At 48.8% G+C, this 22,615-nt stretch overlaps 1 protein-coding gene across 1 annotated transcript; it reads left to right on the forward strand.

Moving 5' to 3' along the window:
- The first annotated feature begins 3,340 nt into the window (after positions 1-3,340).
- Positions 3,341-22,076, forward strand: LOC114607630 (cryptochrome DASH-like). Its single transcript, XM_028751003.2, has 14 exons — positions 3,341-3,515; positions 4,669-4,841; positions 5,834-5,927; positions 8,494-8,624; positions 8,709-8,857; positions 10,422-10,510; positions 12,530-12,603; positions 13,056-13,145; positions 13,636-13,715; positions 15,163-15,222; positions 17,062-17,219; positions 17,804-17,923; positions 19,643-19,819; positions 21,196-22,076. The coding sequence occupies exons 1-14, from the start codon at positions 3,453-3,455 to the stop codon at positions 21,304-21,306; spliced, it is 1,569 nt and encodes a 522-aa protein (XP_028606836.2). The 5' UTR covers positions 3,341-3,452; the 3' UTR covers positions 21,307-22,076.
- Positions 22,077-22,615: the final 539 nt, after the last annotated feature.

A 22,615-nucleotide genomic window follows, 5' to 3' on the forward strand; every position in this document is an offset into this window, starting at 1 on the left:
ATCTGCAAGCCCTAGGCGCTGAGGCTTTTACCCACAGTGCCACCCGCGTTCCACCACCCAAACACAAGTAACACAGTACAAAAGAAATAAGAGAAACTGCAGCAGAATTGCTAGCGGTATAACCAGCAAAACAATCATCCCAATGTCTGTATGCAACTCTTGAGTGTGCAGTGTACACAAACACAGACACACACACACGTGTGGGAGTACTGGATACTGGATAAAAGGTAGCTCTGAGGTCGGAGGGGAAACAAAATACAGGCCATGATCATTGTGCTTAGATGTAGGTGATAGAATCAACACAGCTTTGTGCAATTATTGTCACATAAATGATGGGTCTTGCTAGTAAATGTATACCGCATTTTTCCAGTCTGGAAAATACTCTGCATTCTTTATTTTCTAAATATACTTTTTGAGAGAGGGACAACTTTTTTTCCTGTTGGTCCATCAGGTAAGCTTATTCAAGCAGCTAAGTACAGTGGTACCTCGGGTTGCATACGCTTCAGGTTACAGACTCTGCTAACCCAGAAATAGTACCTTGGGTTAAGAACTTTGCTTCAGGGTGAGAACAGAAATCGCGCAGCGGCAGTGGGATGCCCCATTAGCTAAAGTGGTGCTTCAGGTTAAGAACAGACCTCCGGAACGAATTAAGTTCTTAACCAGAGGTACCACTGTATAGGAAGGCCCAGGTAAGCTTTTTCAAGCAGATAAATATAGGAAAGGCCCAGTTACTTAACTGGAGGGCTGAGTTACATAAAAGTTTCATACAGCTGTCAGACTGCGTTAGTGTAGCTCTGCAGTGCAACCAACACTGTAACATTGTCCATCACTGTAGGATAAAAGGGACAGCTGTCGCTTGATGGTAAATGCCAACGTGCATGTGAAAGTATCCGCATGAGACATTGTTTCCCATGTCCAAACATGACTAAATATAAAACTTCATTGTGCAACCATAGACTATCGAGGCCGGCTTGAATGAATCAAATCAGCGTCTGACTAGCTGGTGAGTCACCCAGTTGCTCTGCACATTTTAATTATAGGAACAATAGAATGGAAATCAAGGAAGCTCTCAACTCCCAAAGGCTCTTTGAACTGCCAGGCTTTCGATAGCTGAGCCACAGCTCTCTTTAGCCCCTCAAAAAGGTTTCTTTGGGGAACGTGTGTGAGTGAATTATCTGCCTTGGTGGAGGCTGTTCTCTGTGTTTCAGGGAATCATACAGAGTTGCAGCAGGCCCCTGCCCCTGCAGGATGAGTAATCTCAGCTCACAGAAGTCTTTCCCTAATGGCAATTTATTTCCGGTGACAGCACACAATTTGAGAGGAAATGGTTCCATAACTTATTAAAGCAACCCAGCTGCAGTCACCAAAGCATCAGTCTGCATACCAGTGAAGGCAGAATAAGTTACCCCTCTCCTCTGTGTTTACACTCTGGTTGTGCAAACACTTTAATCCAGGGATGGGGAGCTAGATCTGGCTGGCCCTAACCCTTATCTAGGGACGCGGGTGACGCTGTGGGTTAAACCACAGAGCCTAGGACTTGCCGATCAGAAGGTTGGCGGTTCAAATCCCCATGACGGGGTGAGCTCCCGTTGCTCGATCCCTGCTCCTGTCAACCTAGCAGTTTGAAAGCACAAGTAGATAAATAGGTACCACTCCGGCGGGAAGGTAAACGGCATTTCCATGCACTGCTCTGGTTCGCCAGAAGCGGCTTAGTCATGCTGGCCACATGACCTGGAAGCTGTACGCCGGCTCTCTCGGCCAATAAAGCGAGATGAGCGCCGCAACCCCAGAGTCGGCCACGACTGGACCTAATGGTCAAGGGTCCCTTTACCTTTACCCCTAATCTCCCACACTGGCCAAATGTGAGGGTCTTCAAGTCTTCAGATGGTAATGCACTAAATAAATGAGGGGCCAGAGGGACCCCAGAAGTGACTTTAGTCCACTTTGCTTAACATTTTTGGGTCTGGTAAGCCCAATTTCATCGTTCTATGATGCATCATGCATGTACAGTGGTACCTCGGGTTAAGTACTTAATTCATTCCGGAGGTCCATTCTTAACCTGAAACTGTTCTTAACCTGAAGCACCCCTTTAGCTAATGGGGCCTCACACTGCTGCCGCGCCACTGGAGCACGATTTCTGTTCTCATCCTGAAGCAAAGTTCTTAACCTGAAGCACTATTTCTGGGTTAGCGGAGTCTGTAACCTGAAGTGTATGTAACCTGAAGCGTATGTAACCCGGGTTACCACTGTATAAAATTCTCCCTAAATTTCACCCACCCTTAACTTGGAAAATATAAGGCATTGGATTTTTTTATTCACACCTGTTGACATAGTTACGTGGCAGCTAAAAAAGCCAATGCAATTCTGGGCTGCATCAATAGGAGTATAGCATCTAGATCAAGGGAAGTAATAGTGCCACTGTATTCTGCTCTGGTCAGACCTCACCTGGAGTACTGTGTCCAGTTCTGGGCACCACAGTTCAAGAAGGACACTGACAAACAGGAACGTGTCCAGAGGAGGGCAACCAAAATGGTCAAAGGCCTGGAAATGATGCCTTATGAGGAACGGCTAAGGGAGCTGGGCATGTTTAGCCTGGAGAAGAGGAGGTTAAGGGGTGATATGATAGCCATGTTCAAATATATAAAAGGATGTCATATAGAGGAGGGAGAAAGGTTGTTTTCTGCTGCTCCAGAGAAGCAGACACGGAGCAATGGATCCAAACTACAAGAAGGAAGATTCCACCTAAACTTTAGGAAGAACTTCCTGACAGTAAGAGCTGTTCGACAGTGGAATTTGCTGCCAAGGAGTGTGGTGGAGTCTCCTTCTTTGGAGGTCTTTAAGCAGAGGCTTGACAACCATATGTCAGGAGTGCTCTGATGGTGTTTCCTGCTTGGCAGGGGGTTGGACTCGATGGCCCTTGTGGTCTATTCCAACTCTATGATTCTATGAGATAACCCAGCAGAGCAATTCCAATCAAATTACGAGATGCGGCAGATATTTTTAAAATGGGATCTGTCGTGGAACCCCACTGAGGACAAAAGGAGTCCCCATAACAGCTCAAGCTTCAAGGACCCCCGAAATGTCGGTCCGCCACTGCCCCAAAACGCACGCTTCCATTGTCTCCCGACGGATGCCAAGAAATGGGGCGAGTTATCCCTGCAGCGCTTGGGGACCCTTATGCTCATTCTGCTAGGTGCGGTCATAGACCTTTGCCCCGCAGACCTTGACCCGGAGCAGACCCTTCACACAGCCCCGCTTTGGCCTCTGAAAGCGCCAGGCGCGCGGTTAAATCACGCCACCCCACCATCCCGCGCCTCTCCAGGGAGTCCTGCAAAGGGTGCGCCGCGGAAAGAAGCCGGGTGCGGCTCCTCCCCTGTGGGCGGCGGGGCTTGGGCACCTCCCGCCCCCTCTCAGTGGAAGGCGGGGAGCTACAGCAGGCTCCGATCTCCCCCATGGCCGCGCTGAGGACAGCCCTGTGCGTTTTGCGGAACGACCTGCGCTACCACGATAACGAGGTACGGGCTCGGACGGTGCGCCCTGGGCGCAGCCAAGCGGCAGATCGCGGGGAAACACCCCCTTCAACAACGCCAGAGCAAAGCATTTGGGAGAGACACGGGTTGTCTAGGAGGGGGACCTCGGTCCGGGGGAAGCCGGGAGGGAATGGCCCTCGGCGGCCTTCAGCGCACCCCGCGGGGCCGGCCAGAACAGGACCTCTCCAAGAGCCTCGCCGGTCCGGCTTTTGCGCTCCGGACAACGCGGCTCCGAAGTTTATGTAACTTTGCAGCTGGCGCTCGAAGCCCCGCCTCCCCCATGTGCTGCTTTTGAAGTGCCCGTGACGTCACGAGCTAAGTTATCAAACAGCGCGGGGGAGGGAACAGGGCGGGGCTTGTTAAGAAGCGCAGGGACCAAGGAGGAGGAGGCAGCCGTGCGCTTCCACCGAGCAAAAGCATCTTTGAAGAGGAACCGGTTAGGGTGGGTGTCTTCATCTGCGGAAGTCAGAAGCATAGGGTGCCGCCTTATACGAAGGTGGGCCTTTGTGCCAGCTAGCTGTGCAGTGTGGTGTAGTGGTTAGAGTGTCACACTAGGACCTAGGAGGTAAAGGGACCCCTGACCATTAGGTCCAGTCGTGACCGACTCTGTGTTGCGGCACTCATCTCGCTTTATAGGCCAAGGGAGCCGGCGTACAGATTCTGGGTCATGTGGCCAGCATGACTAAGCCGCTTCTGGCAAACCAGAGCAGCGCACGGAAACACCATTTACCTTCCTGCCAGAGTGGTACCTATTTATCTACTTGCACTTTGTGCTTTCGGACTGCTAGGTTGACAGGAGCAGGGACTGAGCACCGGGAGCTCACCCCGTCACGGGGATTTGAACCGCCGACCTTCTTATCGGCAAGTCCTAGGCTCTGTGGTTTAACCTACAGTGCCACCCGTGCCCTGGACCTAGGACACCAGGGTTCAAATCCTTACTTGGCCATGATGCTCACCGTGTAACCTTGGGCCAGCCACTGCTTTCCCACCATCCTAACCCTACCTCACAGAGTTGTTGTGGGGATTAAATGAGGAAGGCGAGAGCTGCTGTCAGTCAGTGTTGACAGCGCTGAACTAGATGGACCAATGGGCCTGAGTGTTCCTGTGTTTCTGACGCCAATCCCATCTGCCCCCGCAGGTTCTCCACTGGGCACACAGCAACGCAGACTTTGTCATTCCTCTATACTGCTTCGATGCCCGGCACTACGCGGAAACCCATTACTATCAATTCCCCAAGACTGGCCCCTATCGCCTCAAGTTCCTGCTGGAGAGTGTGGAAGATCTCAGGGAGACCCTCAAGAAAAAGGGCAGGTGAGTGCAGCCTCATCAGTGCTAGCTTCGAAAACCGTTTTTGTATACAGTGGTACTTCGGTTTAAGAACAGCCCTGTTTACGAACTACAGTGGTACCTCGGGTTACATATGCTTCAGGTTACGTACGCTTCAGGTTACAGACTCCGCTAACCCAGAAATAGTACCTTGGGTTAAGAACTTTGCTTCAGGATGAGAACAGAAATCGTGCTCCGGCGGCACGGCAGCAGCAGGAGGCCCCATTAGCTAAAGTGGCGCTTCAGGTTAAGAGCAGTTTCAGGTTAAGAATGGACCTCCGGAACGAATTAAGTACTTAACCCCAGGTACCACTGTATTTAGTTTACAAACTCTGCAAAACCGGAAGTAGTGTCCCGGTTTGCGAACTTTACCTTGGTCTAAGAACGGAAGCCAAACGGTGGGAGGGCACTGGTGGCGGGAGGCCTTGTTAGGGAAAGCGTGCATCGGTTTAAGAACGGTTTCGGTTTAAAAACAGACCTCCGGAATGGGTTAAGTTCGTAAAACGAGGTACCACTGTACTTTGTTTGATGCAGTTTGCCGTTCCAGACACAGATGCACTTCATCCGCTAAATGCTCCTTCTAGTACAGTGGCCAGCAGACCAGAGAGATAGGCAGCCTGATCCGCTCCTGCGCTCTCAACCGTAATTTGATCTGCAGGATTTAACTGATGAAGCTTTTCACAGCCTGGAGTCATTTCTCTCCTGCTAATGTCTGCAGGTGAAGCTGCTGTGGTCTAACAATCAACCCTTCTTCCTAGGAAACTCTGGGTATTGTAGCTCTGTGAGAGGAATCAGCGTCTTCTGACAACTCTTAGCAGTCTTTGCAAACTACAGTTCCCATAATTCCCTGGGGGAAGCCATGGCTGTTTAAAGTGGTACGGTGCTGCATTCAATGTCTTAAGTGCAGATGTGGTCACGTGGTTTCAGTGGGATCATGCTGCTGTTTTAATTTTCTGCTGGCCGTTCTTCCTCCGTAGTAATCTGGTGGTGCGAAAAGGGAAGCCAGAAGATGTCGTCTGTGATCTTATTGCCCAGCTTGGTTCCGTGGCTGCCGTAGTCTTCCACGAAGAGGTAAGGAAAGATCTCCCGCCGTTTTCAGAGCTTAAACCAGTGATGGGGTATCTCTGGCCCTGCAGATATCCTTGGGACTCCAACTCCCATCAGCCCCCAGCCAGAATAGCCAATACAGTGGTACCTGGGTCCTCAAACTTAATCCGTTCCAGAAGTTCGTTCCAAAACCAAAGCGTTCCAAAACCAAGGCACGCTTTCCCATAGAAAGTAATGCAAAATGGATTAATCCGTTCCAGACTTTTAAAAAACAACCCCTAAAACAGCAATTTAACATGAATTTTACTATCTAATGAGACCATTGATCCATAAAATGAAAGCAATAATCAATGTACTGTACTATGAAATAAATAAAACAGTATTGTAGATGATAAATTTTTTAAAAAAATTCTTACCTGCACTGATGATAGTCACTGTTTGGATAGGGGGCTTTTATCCATTTCCGCAGTCACACAATCAATTAATCAATCAATCAGTAGCTGAACTGGGATCCACACAGTCACGAAAACAAATTAACTGAAAAAGCCTCAAAACCAAAAATGCAAAATAAATAGCAAAAACAAAAGCACCAAATATAAGCTCCAAATATCACCTCAGAGCACTGCAATTGGAAACGGAAGGCTTGAATTACAATGGGGGGACGCAAGTTAGCAGCGCAACAGGAAACACAGGGGGACGCAAATTAGCAGAGCAACAAGAAACGGGGATGCAAATTAACAGTGCAACAGGAAACACAGGGAGCCCGTTCAGCTTCCAAAAAAAGGAAACCGGAACACCTAGTACAGTGGCTACTTCCGGTTTTGCAGCGTTCGGGTTCCAAGTTGTTTGTGAACTAAGCTGTTCAAAAACTGAGGTACCACTGTAGTGAGGGAAGAGGGGAGCTGTAGTGCGACGACAACAACCACATGTTCCCCATCCCGAAATGTCAGAAGTGTTGCCATGTCGGCCAGTTGTAGAATCTTGCTATACCTGTATGTATATAAGTGTGGCAGGTAAGTAAGTGAAGTGGTACTTCTTGGCTCAAGTACCAGGATTGGGTCTGTGGTGGCTCCTTTTCATCACCATCCCTGTGTCATCCCTTGTGCTGGTCTCCGCCAGCCCATTAGGGCGAGAAGTGATGGACACAGGTGTCAGCTTGATCCTCGCGCAGCTCCTTTCCAGTGAGCTGTGGGTAGCTCCACTTTGGAGCTCTGTGTCATGGACTGGTTGGACCCAGAGGAATTCCCAGAGAAACCAGCTGGGGAACCCCCCCCCCCCCGAAGGGAAGAAGGCCCAGAGCCTGGGGGTTGGTGGTGGGACAACAATGAGAGGTCAGAGAGAGCAGACTGGGAGGAGGAGGCATTGGAAGCTGAAGAGGCAACAGGGCTTAGTGAGCGGGAGAGTCTGTGGCAGAGAGAAGTTCAGAATCAGAGGCAGAAGCTGAAGCAGGAGAGGAGGCCAAGAGGCAGAGATGAGTCAGGCAGGTAAAGAGTGATAGGTGTTTCACCTTCCTGCTGCAACAAGTTCCCCTCCCTGCTGGTCTCCCAGCATCAGGAGCGGCATGAAGAGGGTGGAGAAGTTAGCTTCATGCAGGTGCTGTCTCAGATTGCTTGGGGAAAACCCTGGAGAGGACTTCGACAGCTGTGAGGACCTTCAGTCTCAGCCAGGGTGGATTTGATTTAAATCACGATTTCAATCACTAATCAGTAAGACTTGATTTAATTATTTTTTTTACAGAAAGGCTCATTCTTGCTGGAATGATCTTCATATTTACAGCCAGATGAAGGTTTCCTTTTTGGAATAATAAATTTCCAGAGTAGTTTTTACAGTGATATCAAAAATTGCCAATTTGGCTATACTATTAGAAATACATAAAGGTAAAGGTACCCCTGCCCTTACGGGCCAGTCTTGACAGACTCTAGGGTTGTGCGCCCATCTCACTCTAGAGGCCGGGGGCTAGCGCTGTCCGAAGACACTTCCGGGTCACGTGGCCAGCGTGACATCGCTGCTCTGGCAAGCCAGAGCCGCACACGGAAACGCCGTTTACCTTCCCGCTAGTAAGCGGTCCCTATTTATCTACTTGCACCCGGGGGTGCTTTCGAACTCCTAGGTTGGCAGGCGCTGGGACCGAGCAACGGGAGCACACCCCGCCGCGGGCATTCGAACCGCCGACCTTTCGATCGGCAAGCCCTAGGCGCTGAGGCTTTAACCCACAGCGCCACCCGCGTCCCTAGAAATACATAGACAGATAATTATGAAATTATTGTGAGGTTTAGTAAGTTAACTTTATATTTGGACGACTTTTCTGCTGTACTTTATTGGAAGGAGAAAAAGAATCATTTCTTTAATAACAATTGAAACAATTTATTTAACTAAAACAATAACGTTATAGCATATGTATCCATGTTTCTTAACTGATGTGGTTAAACTGGGGGGGGGGGGAACCAGACTGTGTTTTAGCACACATGAAAAACCTAAAATAAATCCTTATTTCCTCCAACATGCACAGTGTGATTTATTGCTGGCTTGCTGTTGCAGTTGTTGCACAGATGGGAGAATGCCTCTCTCTTTTGCTTCCCGCTTACTCTAGGCGACAAAGGAAGAGCTGGATGTGGAGAGGGCGCTGCTGCAGGTGTGCTCTGAGCAGGGGGTGGTGGCCCAGAAGTTCTGGGGGTCGACGCTCTATCACCGGGACGACCTGCCCTTCAAGCACATTTCCAGGTGAGCTGAACCCCTAGCCCTGACCTTATAGTAGTAACTGGGAACCTGTGGCCCTTGATATGTTAGTGGGACTCTGTTTTGCAGGTTGCCCGATGTGTACACCCAGTTCCGAAAAGCCGTGGAGTCCCAGGTGAAGGTCCGGCCTCTTCTGCAAATGGCCACTCAGCTGAAGCCGTTGCCTCCAGGGGTGGAAGAAGGGAACATCCCCAAACTGGAAGATTTTGGGATGCAAGGTTGGGATGGTTCCGCCCAGCATTTTTCACTGCACCGGTGTTTATGGAGGAATAGGCACTGCTTATGCACATCATATAGAATCATAGGGTCCTCTAGTCTCAGGGTCGTCTTTACCCTTGGTTCAAGGGGTGTGGGCCACCTCAGCGCCAAATTCTGGGGGGCGCCAGGTGTCTGGTGGGCATGCAGCTTCCCTCCCAAGCCTCTCCTCCTGCAGTGGCATGAGCTGCAAAAAAGCTCATTGGGGGCAATGGGCGGTTTTTTGCACCCCGGTGCCGCATATGCTAAAGACGGCCCTGTCTAGTCTGACCCCCTCCAATGCAGGAATCACAGCTAAATCTCCCCATCCCCCACCCACCCTGGCAGCAAATGTTAGGATATTAATGTTCCATTCTACCCTAAGATTAACAGATATGTGGATTGTTGCATGTCACATGTTGTGCTGGTCCCGAGGGTTAACCGTGCGGCGAGGTCCGAGTCCAGTCCGAGGTCGAGGGTGCGGTATGGAGGCCGTCTGTCAAAGCTGAAGCAGGGTCCAAGGCAGGGATTCGGGGGAGGTCAGGAACTCTGGCAGAAGAGCAGAACAGGGTGCAGGCAGGAACAGGCTACCAACAATGTTGCTCCAGCAACTTGGGACTGGGGCTGGCCGACTTTTATCTGCCCCGAGGCATAGGGTGGCCCCAGTCCTCAGGTGACTCGCCTCTCCTGCCCTGGAGGCGAGCCCTCCTCCTGCAGGAACTTAGTTCCCTCCGCCTCTCTGCCCTGAGCCTCTGCAGCTCAGGAGAGGCTGGAGGGTTACCAGACCCAGAGGCAACCTCGGCTTCCTCTGACGGGGCTGAGAGTGGAGCACCTGCAGGCAATGGGTCCTCCATCACCTCAGGAGCCAGAGCAGACTCAGCTGGTGCCTGCACCTGAGGACCCAGCACAGGTGAGGACCTTTCAGGCTCATGCCCCAGCCCCGGCTCAGCTGGTTCTGGAGGCGGGGTCTCCTGTGCAGGCTGGGATTCCTCAGGTTCAGCCTCCGAGTCTGAATCCCAGGCCATCACACATGTCTGTTTACATTCTAGCACACCTTGCTGGGTACTTCCGTTTGCGTATTGCTTTTGCTTAGTGCTTCTTGCTCTGGGACATGAAAGAGAGCAGACATGTTTTTCTCTGTCCTGAACTATGCTGAACTATGCTTGTAAATATGCTTTACCTATGCCTCTGTTCACCACTTCTGTTGCGGGTTATTCACTCTGCTGGTTAAGGCGTGCTCAAGTTCCTGAAGGCTTCTGAAGCTGTGAGTCGCTGTTTGATGCTGTTCCAAAGGACCGGAGTTTGCCCGGCTACCAGCCAGTGAGTTGGGGCCAGCTGGGGGCCTGCAAATTGCCCCCGTTCCCTTGGACGCATCTCGACAGCATCTCCATCTAAACAGGAGAACGGCAGCATTTTGTTGCAAATCCTGCTTTGTTTAACTGGATAGCCAACCCCACCCCTAACTGCAGGATTTGGAGGGTGTTTTCAGGGCAGGAATTCCCCCCCCCCTTTTTTTGCTCAAGTTTTTTCTTCCTCCTTCCTCGGCAGATCCGTCAGCCGAACCCCGCACTGCCTTCCCTTGTGGCGGAGGAGAGACACAGGCCTTACTGAGGCTGCAGCATTACTTCTGGGACACGGTAATTCATAGAATTGTAGAATTGGGAGGGGGCTTGTTTTGGTTTTGAGAGGAGGGCAGTGGGAGAGACAGTGCTTTGCGTTTGGGGAGGGGGGCAGCCTGGCTTAGCCCCCAATAAAGGTAAAGGGACCCCTGACCATTAGGTCCAGTCGTGACCGACTCTGGGGTTGCGGCGCTCATCTCGCTTTATTGGCCGAGGGAGCCGGCGTACAGCTTCCGGGTCATGTGGCCAGCATGAATAAGCCGCTTCTGGCGAACCAGAGCAGCGCACGGAAACACCATTTACCTTCCCACCAGAGTGGTACCTATTTATCTACTTGCACTTTGACGTGCTTTTGAACTGCTAGGTTGGCAGGAGCAGGGACCGAGCAACGGGAGCTCACCCCGTTGTGGGCATTCGAACCACCAACCTTCTGATCGGCAAGCTCTAGGCTCTGTGGTTTAGACCACAGTGCCACCCGCTTTCCTAGCCTCCAATATCTCTAGCTAAAAAGTCTGTGTCAGCAAGGTTGCAGAACAGTCCTGATCTGGAACCCTGGAAAGGAGCTGCCGGCCCGTGCAGACAATCCTGGACTAGATGGAACGATGTTCTGACTCGGTGCAAGAGAGCTTTACCTGCTCATCCGTCCGTCTGGTCTCTCCACCGCCAGGGTTTGTGTATACGCATGCACACATGGAGCGTAACCTTTAGTCGGGGATTGCTAAGCCCCGTTTAGCTCAAGGGCCACATTCCCTTCTGGGCGATCTTCTGAGGGCCAGAGGCAACAGAGGAAGGCTAGCTTGAAAAGCAAGCTAGTTTCTATGCACACCTCTCTGTCCTTCATGTAGGCAAACAAGAGACACCATCCGAATTCGTGGACACATTTCAGCGGGGCCAAAACCCTTGAGGCATGAGTCGGGGCCAGTGGAAGGTAGTGGTCAGGGGAGAGGTTTGAGGGCCGGATGGTGGCCCTCAGGGCCTCTCTATCCCCCCTCCCCCCCAGACCTGACGTTCTTCACCTCTGATTTAGTGAATTGCTGTGTTGTTTACTGACAGCTTTTAGGGACCCTTGTTCTGCAATTGTTTTATTTGTTTTATTCTTGTCATTTTACTGTTGCAAATTCCCTTGGCATTTACCGTATTTTTCGCTCTATAAGACGCACCAGACCACAAGACGCACCTAGTTTTTGGAGGAGGAAAACAAGAAAAAAAATATTCTGAATCTCAGAAGCCAGAACAGCAAGAGGGATCGCTGCGCAGCGAAAGCAGCAATCCCTCTTGCTGTTCTGGCTTCTGGGATAGCTGCGCAGCCTGCATTCGCTCCATAAGACGCACACACAATTCCCCTTACTTTTTAGGAGGGAAAAAGTGAGTCTTATAGAGCAAAAAATATGGTATTTTTAAAATGGAAAATGTCGCAGAGATTACCTGTTTAATCGTTGAGATCTTTGTATTGATTGAAAGTCACGCAACATGCCCCCACCCCAATTAATCAGGCTGCAAATTGTGTATGTGTTAAAAATGAATTTTATTTAATAAGGGCAATATGAAAGTGCTTCCTTAGAAAAGGTATCTCCCTCTTCTTTCTCAGACAGGCAGGAATGCCTCTCCTAAGATGGTCTGGCCTGGACAAAGCAAACAGGGAAGGCTTTCCCTGAAATTGAGGTGTTGCTAATTCACTTGCACATTTCTGCAGATTTATTCGGTTAATTAGTTAGCTAACTGAAGACCTTATGGCTTGCTAAGGGTCTCATTTACACAAACATGCCTGCCCACCCCCATATAAATAATGGAATCCTCCAAGTTGCCCACTTATTCTGATTTGAGGGACCCATTTCACTGCTGCGTAACTCCTGATCCCGGACACTAGAGGGCTCTCTTAGATGTGGAAATCTTTGTCTCACAGGTTATGTTCATAGGTTCCATTTGTTCTACGCTGTCCAATTTGCAATCTCTTGCATTTATAGAAAAAGTGTTGTTGTTTTTAAAGCACTTTTATGTTTCCTTTGAAATGCCTGACGTGTACGTCCATTTGCACAGAACCTGGTCGCTTCGTACAAGGAGACACGGAACGGATTGATAGGAGTGGATTATTCGACCAAGTTTGCACCCTGGTAAATGTATTCATGCACTTAGGATCGGGTAATCCTGTTTCAGCGACATCCGCCTTCTCAGTGGGCGTCACTCAACATGCATCCCAAGGTGGCTTTGGACAAAGAGCAGCCCAATTGCCTATTTATACGCATTTTTTTGCACGAATCCAAGTCAATGTTGTACGAAAGCCCACAGGAAGGTCCGCTTTGCATAACCTCACAGCTCTGAGCCACATGATATGCAAGTAATAGAATTCCAATCGTGGTTTTCAGTTGATTTAATTAAATATGAACTGGGATTTAATCAGTGTGAGTGGGTGGTGGTAATTGAGCATGTTGTTATGCACTTAAGATGGGCTATGCCTCAAATTAAACAAACAGTGGATGTTCTGAGTTCAGGTCCACCACCTAAATGATGGCATTCCACCCTCAGAGATCATGTTCCCTCATGACATCCTTGATTTGTCTTCTAGGCTGGCTCTGGGCTGCATCTCGCCCCGGTATATTTACGAGCAGATCCGGAAATACGAAAAAGAGAGGACAGCAAATCAGAGTACATATTGGTAGGATATGAACGACATGGCCTGCTTTGGAAACATTAACACGGGAGAGAGAAGTTTATCCTCTTGTTCACGTTCTGCCTGCCTCTCCCCCTCCCTCTCTTTCTTAGACACACACATACATCACTCTGCAGCCATTGGCTGGGTTGCTGTGATGTCACGGAATGAGATAACTGACATTCTGACAGTGCGGAATGTGGATAGCACAGGTTCTGAGAGGGAAGTGAAAAATCAGTTTGAAAGAAAACCCTCACACAAGATGCCCCCCAGATGTTTTAAAACAAAGGTTAAAAAAATTAACGTTTATAATTTGTTGGAAGCTGCTCATAGTGGCTGGGCAACACAGTCAGATCGGCAGCATATAAATAAAAAAATATTATTATTATTATTATTATAGGTTGGATGTCTGTCTGCCAGGAATTATTTAGCTGAGATTCTTGCATTGCAAAAGGTTGTAATACCTGTGTGTGTTTGTTTGTATTTACTCTCCTAGGGTGCTTTTTGAACTGGCGTGGAGGGATTACTTCCGGTTTGTGGCCCTGAAATACGGCAGGAGGATTTTCTTTGTGAGAGGTAAGCGAGTGAATTGCCCTTTCTGGTCAAGATGGTGGAAAGGAACCAGGCGTCTTTCTTGCATGGATGAAAAACAAAAACTTCTGACTCGCAAATGGCTGACGTCTGCCACATCTGTGGCCACGCCCACTTTTGCTTGTGCCGCGCCCACTTCCTGCAGCTGGCCCCTCCAAACCAGGGGCATGTGGCCTCTCAGAAGGTTGGCCAAGATGGAAGGCTACCCTCTGGATGGAAAAGGTTCCTTATTCCTGATCCCAACACAAGGAAATAATCCTTCCTTCCCGTTTATTCCTAGGCAAATTCGTTCAGATCTTATCAGTTAAAAGAGCAATTAAAACCCCCATGTTTTTAATCCCCCAAGAAAATGCAAGGTTCGCAGTTCAGTCCCATGGCTGCCTATGCATTTGTCTCCATTGGGACCTCCTCTTAGGTTTTACCACTCTGCTGTTGACTCAACAATATCAGTTATGTGTAGCCAAAGATGTACCGTATTTTTCGCTCTATAGGATGCACTTTTTTCCCTCCAAAAATGAAGGGGAAATGTGTGTGCATCCTATGGAGCGAATGCAGGCTCCTTGGCTTCAGCGATAGCAACGCGAAGCCTCCGAACCACAGAGGGAGCTCTCCCTCCGCGTTCCTTGGCTTCGCGTTTCTTTCGCTGAAGCCTGGAGAGCGAGAGGGGTCGGTGCGCACCGAACCCTCTCGCTCTCCAGGCTTCAGGGATAGCCGCCTGAAGCCTTTGGAGCGCAGCGGGAACTCGCGCTGCGCTCCAAAGGCTTCAGGTTCCTTTTGCAAGACTCTCCTGGCTTCAGCCGAGAGAGCGAGCTGCGCAGCGCCCCTTCAGCGAAGCAGGAGGAGAAATGGAAGGGGCTCCGTTTCTCCTGCCGCATCGCTGAGGGGCGCTGAGCAGAGAGGGGGAGAATTTTTTTTGCCCTGTTCTCCCCCTCCTATGGTCCCGTGCATCCTATGGTCCGGTGTGCCCTATAGAGCGAAAAATACAGTAGTTTATTATCTGCACTGGGTCCTTAGCACTGGAGAAGTTCCTCTTCACTTTTTTTACTGAACTTGGGCAATAAAGTCCAGCCTGGGTGCAACTTGAAGAGAAATGTGTTTTTGTGGGGCTTGGGGGAAGCTGGGTCACATTTTAAACAGCAATTATTCAAGACCCTGCTACCAGAAAGGAAAATAAAAAAATAAAAAAATGGATGAACATTCCCTAAATATATGCAGGAGAAAAATGTGAACCCTAGTTTGAGAAAAGTACATATGCATACTTTGTACCTCTTGGTTTTGGATAGCAGCCTAACTCTCATTGCTGTGGCTGAACAGGATTCTTTGAAGACCCGCAGTCTTGTATGGAAAATCCCAGCTGCCGCTTCTGGAATAGAAACCCCTTGCCATCAGGCAATGCCCCCTAACCCCCAGCCAATCCTGTCTCCCCACACAGGGCTCCAGGATAAAGATGTTCCCTGGAAGAAGGACCCCAAACTGTTTGACTCTTGGAAAGGTCAGTAAACCAATGAGGGGCGAGAGATCTGCCTGCTGCCCCCTCTGCCATCGCCAGCTTCTCGTCCACAGTCGCCTACCCTGCTCATTCCAATGCTGATAATCACTTTCTCCTTTAATTCCGATTTTCACTCCCCTCTCTCATCTCAACTGGCAGGGGGAGGTGCCATTTTGTGGTTCGCCTCGGGTGGCAAAATGTCTTGGGCCGGCCCTGGCCAGCCCTACCATTAGGCAGAATTAAACCAGTAGAAGTTGGTCCATTAGAGGACCATTAGAGTTGGTCAGAGTGAGACCAGTGGAGGCTGGTCCTCTGCCTGACCTCCAGCATCTCTCCCCACACCTGCCTGCCTTCTTAGGCCACAGACCCTCAGCTCCCCCCCCCTTATTCCATGTAGGAAGGGAGGAAGATGGGAAAATCCACTTATAGGAACGCAGAGGAAGCTTGGCGTTCATTTCCTTCTTGATTTGTGTCCAATAAAACAGTCAGGCTAACTCGGCCCTCCAGATGTTTTGGGACTACAACTCCTATCATCCTGACCACTGGGCCTGTTAGCTAGGGATGATGGGAGTTGTAGGCCAAAAGCACATGGAGGGTCGGGTTTGCCTATGCCTGCATTAAAAAGCCTGTTTGCATCCCCTGTAAACTCAGGATGTTTGCGTTGCAATTCCGCATGATGGAATCTGAGGCAGCCTCCCGTCATACAGTTATTTACTGCAGTTTATAATTTAACACAACGTGGTGGTATATCGATCAAAAGGCTGCATTTCCATAGCGCAACAGGTCCTGCGGTGTAAACAGAATGTTAGAAAACGGTATTATTACCTGTAAAATTGAGGGAATAAGCCTAGTGTTTATTGTAGCCTGAGTTGGCTCCGCCCACCGTTGGCTGTGGCTCCGCCCACCGTTGGCCTACTTATCTCCGGCCCTACCAGACCCAATTGGCACCAGCCACCACAGAGTGAGACAACTGCCTTGGACTGCAGAACAGCAGGCGGGTGGCATTCGTGCCCCCATTTCTCCTGAGTACCTTAAGCTAGGCTACCCTCCATCTCTTGAGCTAGCCTGCTGTCCTCAGGTGGCTGGTCCATCACCGTCTTTCAAGTAAGATTTGAAGTGCTGATTCGTTCAGATTATGTAGGTGGGGAAACCAAAATGTTAAGGCCCAGATTATAGCACAGAAGCCCTCTTTCCCACCTCTCTGTTTGCAGAATGAAGCAGCATCTCAGTATTTATACAGGGACACGGGTGGCGCTGTGGGTTAAACCACAGAGCCTAGGACTTGCCGATCAGAAGGTCGGCGGTTCGAATCCCCGCGACGGGGTGAGCTCCCGTTGCTTGGTCCCTGCTCCTGCCAACCTAGCAGTTCGAAAGCACATCAAAGTAGATAAATAGGTACCACTCTGGCGGGAAGGTAAACGGCGTTTCCGTGTGCTGCTCTGGTTCGCCAGAAGCGGCTTAGTCATGCTGGCCACATGACCCGGAAGCTGTACGCCGGCTCCCTCGGCCAATAAAGCGAAATGAGCACCGCAACCCCAGAGTCAGTCACGACTGGACCTAATGGTCAGGGGTCCCTTTACCTTTACCTCGGGCTAAGAACTTAATTCATTCTGGAGGTCTGTTCTTAACCTGAAACTGTTCTTAACCTGAGGTACCACTTTAGCTAATGGGGCCTCCCGCTGCTGCCATTCCGCCAGCACATGATTTCTGTTCTCATCCTGAAGCAACGTTCGTAACCCGAGGTACTATTTCTGGGTTAGCACAGTCTGTAACCAGAAGCGTCTGTAACCCGAGGTACCACTGTACAAAGGTGTGTCTGTGTGTGACTTCTTGCTCCCGCAGAAGGAAAAACGGGGGTTCCCTTTGTCGACGCCAACATGCGTGAGCTGGCTGCCACGGGCTTCATGTCGAACAGAGGGCGCCAGAACGTGGCCAGTTTCTTGACCAAGGATTTGGGTTTGGACTGGAGGATGGGAGCCGAATGGTTTGAGTCCCTGCTGGTAAGATGGGAGCAACTTCGTTTATATCTTAAGGCCAGCTGGTTGCTGGAATTCGCCCTGGGTTTTGAGACGTATGCAGGATTGGAATAAGTTCCCAGGAGTCGTAGAATGGTAGAGTTGGAAAAGGGACCCTGGCGGTCATCTAGTCTAAACCGCTGCAATGCAGGAATAATGCAATGCGTGAGTCTTTGGAGGAAGTATTGTAGAGTGTGCACAGTCTCACAGGCTCTGTGGAGATATAGGTGTGTGGTGTGTTTTCTTATTTATCTATTAGAATATTATAAACGGCTTAATAAAGATAATAATCTTTAGCGGTAGCCACCCAGCTGGGCTAAAGCCAGGGGCAGAGGATGTTTTCTTCCAAAAAAATATTTAAATACTGTAATACATCAAACATTAAAAGCTTCCCTAAAGATAAAATGTATCTTCGGCTGAAATCCCTTGGAATCGTCAATGCAACTTTAGCAAATTGGGAGCCATCTCAGAAAAGGAAGAGGATTGCATTGAATATCTGATCAAGCCCTTTTTAACAAGTCATTGTGATATATAGATATATATACATATACGTGTTTCCTAAATTGAAGGTGGATTATGATGTCTGCAGCAACTATGGCAACTGGTTGTACAGCGCTGGAGTCGGCAACGACCCGAGGGAGAACCGGAAATTCAACATGATTAAACAAGGCTTGGATTACGACAGCAACGTAGGTTCTTGCTGGGAAACCCTGACACTGAGCACCACACGGTATCCTACTCCCGTTGTTGCATTAGGCCAAAGCCTGGTTTTATGGGATACCACCAGGTGTAATAGGGGGAATTTGGTATGGTCAACCGTTTTTCTTCATTAAAGTGTGTGAGAGGTGTGTTCTCTTACACGGCCCAGCAAGACTGGGGAGAGGCAGTTAAAAAGAGCAGGAAGACCTCCGTGGCAGAGCATCTTTTTGGAAATGCGTAAAGTCCAACCCCTGACATCTCTTAAGTAAGACTGACAGTGAGAAAGCCAGCATCTCAGGAAGAAGGCTAGATTAAAACCCTGGAAGGCTAGCTTTCCATTTGCAAGGAAGCGCTTTGTTTTACTTAATGGGCAGAGTACTCAAATATGTGATTCCACTTTCCTAGCCAGTTTGCACTCTGGCACAGAGCAATCCAGGAAAGTTAATAATAATAATAATAATAATAATAATAATAATAATAATAATAATGATAATAATTTATTTATACCGCACCCATCTGGCTGGGTTCCCCCAGCCACTCTGGGCGGCTTCCAACAAAACACTAAAATACAATAACCTATTAAACATTAAAAGCTTCCCTAAACAGGGATGCCTTAAGATGTCTTCTGATTGTCAGGTAGTTGTTTATCTCTTTGACATCTGATGGGAGGGCGTTCCACAGGGCAGGTGCCACTACCAAGAAGGCCCTCTGCCTGGTTCCCTGTAACTTGGCTTCTCACAGCGAGGGAACCGCCAGAAGGCCCTTGGCGCTGGACCTCGGTGTCAGGGCAGAACGATGGAGGTGGAGACGCTCCTCCATCGATGAAGGTGGAGGTGGAGACGCTCATACATAGTATTTTTCTCTGTATGGCTGCACTCTGGTGGTAAGTGCAGAAGAGCGTAAAATAGAGCATCTCTGATAGCTGTCAATGTACTGGGGGCTGATAGCCTTGTTGGCTTTATAAGGAGCTAATAAACTGATAGAAATTACCTCTCCAAAGCCTGGCCCCATCTGTGGACCTAAAATCATTTAACTGCAGGTGCCAGGGGTCGGATTTGAGACCTTTGTGTGTACTCTCCTACTGTACAACGTCAAGTCTGAGTGAAGGAGCATGCGCTGGCCTTGGGTTGGGGGCTAATGGCCCCTGATCTTATGAGCCCAATGCATGTGTCCGTGCTTCAGCTAACAAGCTCACATCCCGACGCAGTATTTGCAATCCTCCTTTGAGATGCTGTGCGGATCGTTAGATCTTCCCAGCCCTACTGAAAGACGCCAGAGTGAAAAAGGAATGGGAGTGTTTAAAGGAATACCTTAAAAGTCAAGGTTTGAGGACAGAAATCCGGCTGAGTCTGGGATAACCTTGTGAAGTGAAAGGATAAGAAAGAGGGATTTATAGCTAGATGCTAGGATAGAGATGATCAGGAAAACAGGAAGATACAATGAGAGGTAAAGGAGGTGCTTTGGGATTGGTGGAAGTCAATGTTTGTTTTTCTTTTTAGTGTTTATATTGTTAACTTGTAAGATAATGGATTGGGGTTTTTTGATATTTTTTGTGTTGTTGTGTGGAAAATACTAATAAAATTTAAATTATTAATTAAAAAAAAAGAAAGACAGGCGCGAGAGATTGGACCAGGGATCTTCTGCCTTCCAAGCAGGTGTTCTGTCACTGAGCTGCAAGCCTTGCCTCACCCAATTGTTTGCCTCTGCAGGGAGACTACGTCCGACTGTGGGTTCCCGAATTGCAGGGCATAAAAGGAGGAGACGTACACACCCCATGGGCCCTGAGCACCGCTGCCCTTTCTCAGGCTGGCGTCAGCCTCGGGGCCACCTATCCTCTGCCAGTCGTCATGGCCCGGGAGTGGAGCAGGCACATCAACCAGAAACCGGTATGTCAGTCAATCTTACTTGCCTTGCCCTATGCACAGCTGAAAACCGCCCTGTGATCTTTGGATGAAGGGCAGTCTATAAACTTTTCAAAAGAGGCTGAATACCTTTTGGGGACCCACCCTATTCTAGGGACTGCAATTTGTTTTACCTGATTTTTTAATATTTCTCACACTTGTATATCGCCTTTTCCTCCAAGGAGCACCAAGTGGTGTACAGTTTCTATCCAAATGCGATTTTGGTTTTAAATGCAGTGTAAGGTAGTCTCTGTGACACGGGTGGCGCTGTGGGTTAAACCACAGAGCCTAGGACTTGCTGATCAGAAGGTCGGTGGTTTGAATCCCCACGACGGGATGAGCTCCCGTTGCTCGGTCCCTGCTCCTGCCAACCTAACAGTTCAAAAGCACATCAAAGTACAAGTAGATAAATAGGTACCGCTCCGGCGGGAAGGTAAACGGCGTTTCCGTGCGCTGCTCTGGTTTGCCAGAAGTGGCTTAGTCATGCTGGCCACATGACCCAGAAGCTTTTTATGCCGGATCCCTCGGCCAATAAAGCGAGATGAGCGTGGCAACCCCAGAGTCAGACACGACTGGACCTAATGGCCAGGGGTCCCTTTACCTTTAAGTATCTGGCTACTTCAGACGGCAACCTTGAGCTAGGTTAAGAACCTTGAGAGCTTAAAGAAGAAAAGTCACTTGTCCAGGGAAAATACACACACACACACACACACACACACACACACACGACCTATTATGTTTTTATATGCACCGGAAACTGCCCAGAGTGGTTGGGGAAACCCATCTGGTGGGGTAATAACAGTAGTAGTAGTAGTAATTCTGTACGCCGGCTCCCTCAGCCAATAAAGCGAGATGAGCGCCGCAACCCCAGAGTCGGCCACAACTGAACTTAATGGTCAGGGGTCCCTTTACCTTTAAGGTAGTCTCTATGGGAGTATATTGTATTTAATTATGGGGTATCAGAGTTTTTAGGGGGCTAACCAGGCTGGGATAGCAGGCTTGTTGGTTTTTGAATGTCTGAGGTAGTTTTTTTCAATTTCGTTGTTCTGTATGGGACAATGACAATAAAGATTATCGTATCGTATACACGGTCCTGCCCTTTTATTCACAACGGTCCTGTGGGGGTAGGTTAGGCGGAGAGGCAGGGAATGGCCCAAGCTCTCATCCAGTGAGCTTTGTGGCTGAGTGGGGATTCGAACCCTGATCTCCCAGCTCCTAGTCTAGTACTCTTAACCATTTTACATTGCTGTAACATGCTCTGGGACTTTCTGGTGCAGGGCGGGTAAGAAACCAAATTAAATAATAATAATAATAATGGTAATAAATATAAGAATTCATGACCATTTCCCTCTTTCTTGCAGAACAGCCAAGGTCCTGCTCTGAAGGGGAAGAAAGGTCCTTCGTACACCCCAAAGCAGCACAAAGATAGAGGAGTGGATTTTTATTTTTCTCGGAACAAAGATTTGTCCTGAGGAGAGTGGCTGTGGTTCCCTGGGAAAATGGGCCTCTGCTACTGGGTATAGCTGGTAGCCCTTTTTGGCTCTTCAGGGGCTGGGAAACCTGTGGTGTGGTAGGCCACGTTTTTTGGGCAAAGCTTTGTGTGTAACTTGAAGGCTTACAGAGGCAAAAGCTACTCAAACTGAAAATATGGCCTCCCCTGGAATCTTGCTATTCTGACAAACTTAATATGGCCGCCCCTTTGTAAAACAAACCGAGGGTGTCCCTCCGACTGATTCGGGGGAGGGGTTCCAGTGCACTCTGGGGAAATTTAGGGTTGCACAATTAAAGCAGATCAAAGTGCTCTGTCGTCCTTGTGCCACAAAGCAGCTTTATGAAAGAAACAGACTTTTGCAGTTAGGAAAGTGATAGGGAAATGCATTGAAAAATGTGGAGAGAAAAAGGATTAGCAGGAAGATGTACTAACACCCTGAAAGCAAATCAGAACAACTGCTCAATAAAGCCTGGATATATTCTAACCCCTGCATAAACGTCGTGCAAGCGAATCAGTATGAATGATGGAAGAAACAAGTTGTTTGGAAGAGTCTAATAGGAGTTACAAATCAGTTGTGCTAAATGCTATGCTATGCAGTCTTATTTTTAACTAGGTGTCCTACCTTTGGGGGGAAGCGTGGGGTGCAGAAAATAGTTTTTGATATTAGCGTGGGCTTTATTTTCTACCGCAAAAATGGTTTGGGCTATTAAAAAATGATCATGACAAATAAACTTGCTTTCGGCATCAAGATTTTCCTGAGTTTCTTTCCGTTTTCTTTTACCATCCATTGATAAACATTTTGCAAACTAAGCAATGAAGCTTGCTGGCAGTGCAGTCAGCCCCAGAGTTCAATGGGGTGGGGAAGTTTTTTTCAGTAGCCATGGATCGCCCTCTCCTCTATCAAATTTAATAAATAATAACTGTGTGCTGGAGAGAATGGGGTTATTGTTTATCTTTGTTTTGTATTTTGTGTTCTATTTCCTTGTTGCAATCTTTCGGCTAAGGCAGAGCTTTCCAAACTATTCCTGATGGTGACATGCTTTTTTTGCACGCATCATTTCACAACACAGTAATTCAGTTTTACTTGCAAATTGTCGGTTAAACTAAACCCTTTCCAATCCCCGCGAGGAACGTGGGGAGCGTTCGCGGGACAAACCTACACACTGCAGCTGTAACGACACAGTTTGGAAAGCTCTGGGCGAAGGACAATACTCAAATTTTAATAACTAATAACAACAATTTTAGAGCCGTCTAGCTTGGCGTGGACATCCCTGCCTCTCGTGGGAGCG

This window comes from Podarcis muralis, chromosome 12 (assembly GCF_964188315.1).
Source record: "Podarcis muralis chromosome 12, rPodMur119.hap1.1, whole genome shotgun sequence".
In the NCBI taxonomy this organism is placed as follows: Eukaryota; Metazoa; Chordata; class Lepidosauria; order Squamata; family Lacertidae; genus Podarcis; species Podarcis muralis.

Excerpts from the sequence above, each read along its gene's own strand:
- LOC114607630 (XM_028751003.2), top strand. The coding sequence starts at position 3,453 with ATGGCCGCGCTGAGGACAGCCCTGTGCGTTTTGCGGAACGACCTGCGC. Across the intron at positions 8,625-8,708 it reads CCCTTCAAGCACATTTCCAG|GTTGCCCGATGTGTACACCC; the intron begins GTGAGCTGAACC and ends TCTGTTTTGCAG. Across the intron at positions 8,858-10,421 it reads GGAAGATTTTGGGATGCAAG|ATCCGTCAGCCGAACCCCGC; the intron begins GTTGGGATGGTT and ends CTTCCTCGGCAG.